Source organism: Eimeria mitis, genomic scaffold, assembly GCF_000499745.2.
Source record: "Eimeria mitis Houghton genomic scaffold, Emh_scaff305, whole genome shotgun sequence".
Classification (NCBI taxonomy): Eukaryota; Apicomplexa; class Conoidasida; order Eucoccidiorida; family Eimeriidae; genus Eimeria; species Eimeria mitis.
The window spans coordinates 9289-10174 of NW_013571396.1; the positions used below are offsets into that span (position 1 = coordinate 9289).

Genomic DNA, 886 nt, shown 5'->3' on the forward strand with positions numbered 1-886 from the left:
GCAGCAGCACCAGCAACAGCAGCATCAGCACCAGCAGCATCAGCACCAGCAGCAGCATCAGCATCAGCAGCAGCACCAGCACCAGCAGCAGCAGCAGCAGCACCAGCAACAGCAGCATCAGCACCAGCAGCACCAGCAGCAGCAGCAGCAGCAGCAGCAGACAGCACACAGAAGAAGCTCAATCCGAATGCCCCTGAATTCGTGCCTGCTTTCTCTGTTCCCTTGATGCAGCAGCAGCAGATGAGAAGGGCAAAGCAGCAGCAGCAGCAGCAGCAGCGCCAGCAGCAGCAGCAGCAGCAGCAGCAGCAGCATGGATCCACCCATCACATGCCTTCTCGCAGCTACCTAAGACAAGTGAGCGTACCAGCAGCAGAAGCAGCAGCAGCAGCAACAGCAGCAGCAGCAACAGCAGCAGACGCAGCAGACAAGGAAGCTACGAAACCAGAGAAGAAGGTAGACGGAGCAGCAGCAGCAGCTGCAGCAGCAGCAGCTGCTGCTGCAGCAGCAGCAAACGGGCTTGAGCATTGCAGCAAGAGAGAAATGATGCAGCTGGTTCAGCAGCAGCTGCAGCAGATAGTGCAGCAGGGTAAGAGACAGCAGCAGCAGCAGCAGCAGCAGAAGCAGCAGCAGCAGAAGCAGCAGCAGCAGCAAACAAAGTGTACGCAGCTGCAGCCACAACAAGCTAACGAACATCAGCAGCAGAGCTTGCAGCAACAGCAGCAAAAGCCGTCGGAGCAGCAGCAGCAACAGCAGCAGCAACCGCAGCAGCAGCAGCAGCAGCAGCAGCAGCACAAGGGTGCTTTGTGGCGTCCTCACACAGACATAGCAGCAAACTGGAAGCCGCGCGTAGATCGTCAGCAGCAAATACAGACACTACAGAGGCAGC

The 886-nt window shown here is 58.0% G+C and overlaps 1 protein-coding gene across 1 annotated transcript in view; it reads left to right on the plus strand.

Annotated features, from left to right (window-relative positions):
* The window catches only part of EMH_0007290 (uncharacterized protein), a gene marked incomplete at both ends in the record, with an annotated part of 7464 nt that overhangs the window by 5962 nt on the left and 616 nt on the right, over positions 1–886 (plus strand). The window contains 2 exons of the mRNA XM_013497955.1: positions 1–796; positions 871–884. Coding sequence (XP_013353409.1) covers positions 1–796; positions 871–884 — 810 coding nt within the window. The remainder of the gene's footprint in view (positions 797–870; positions 885–886) is intronic.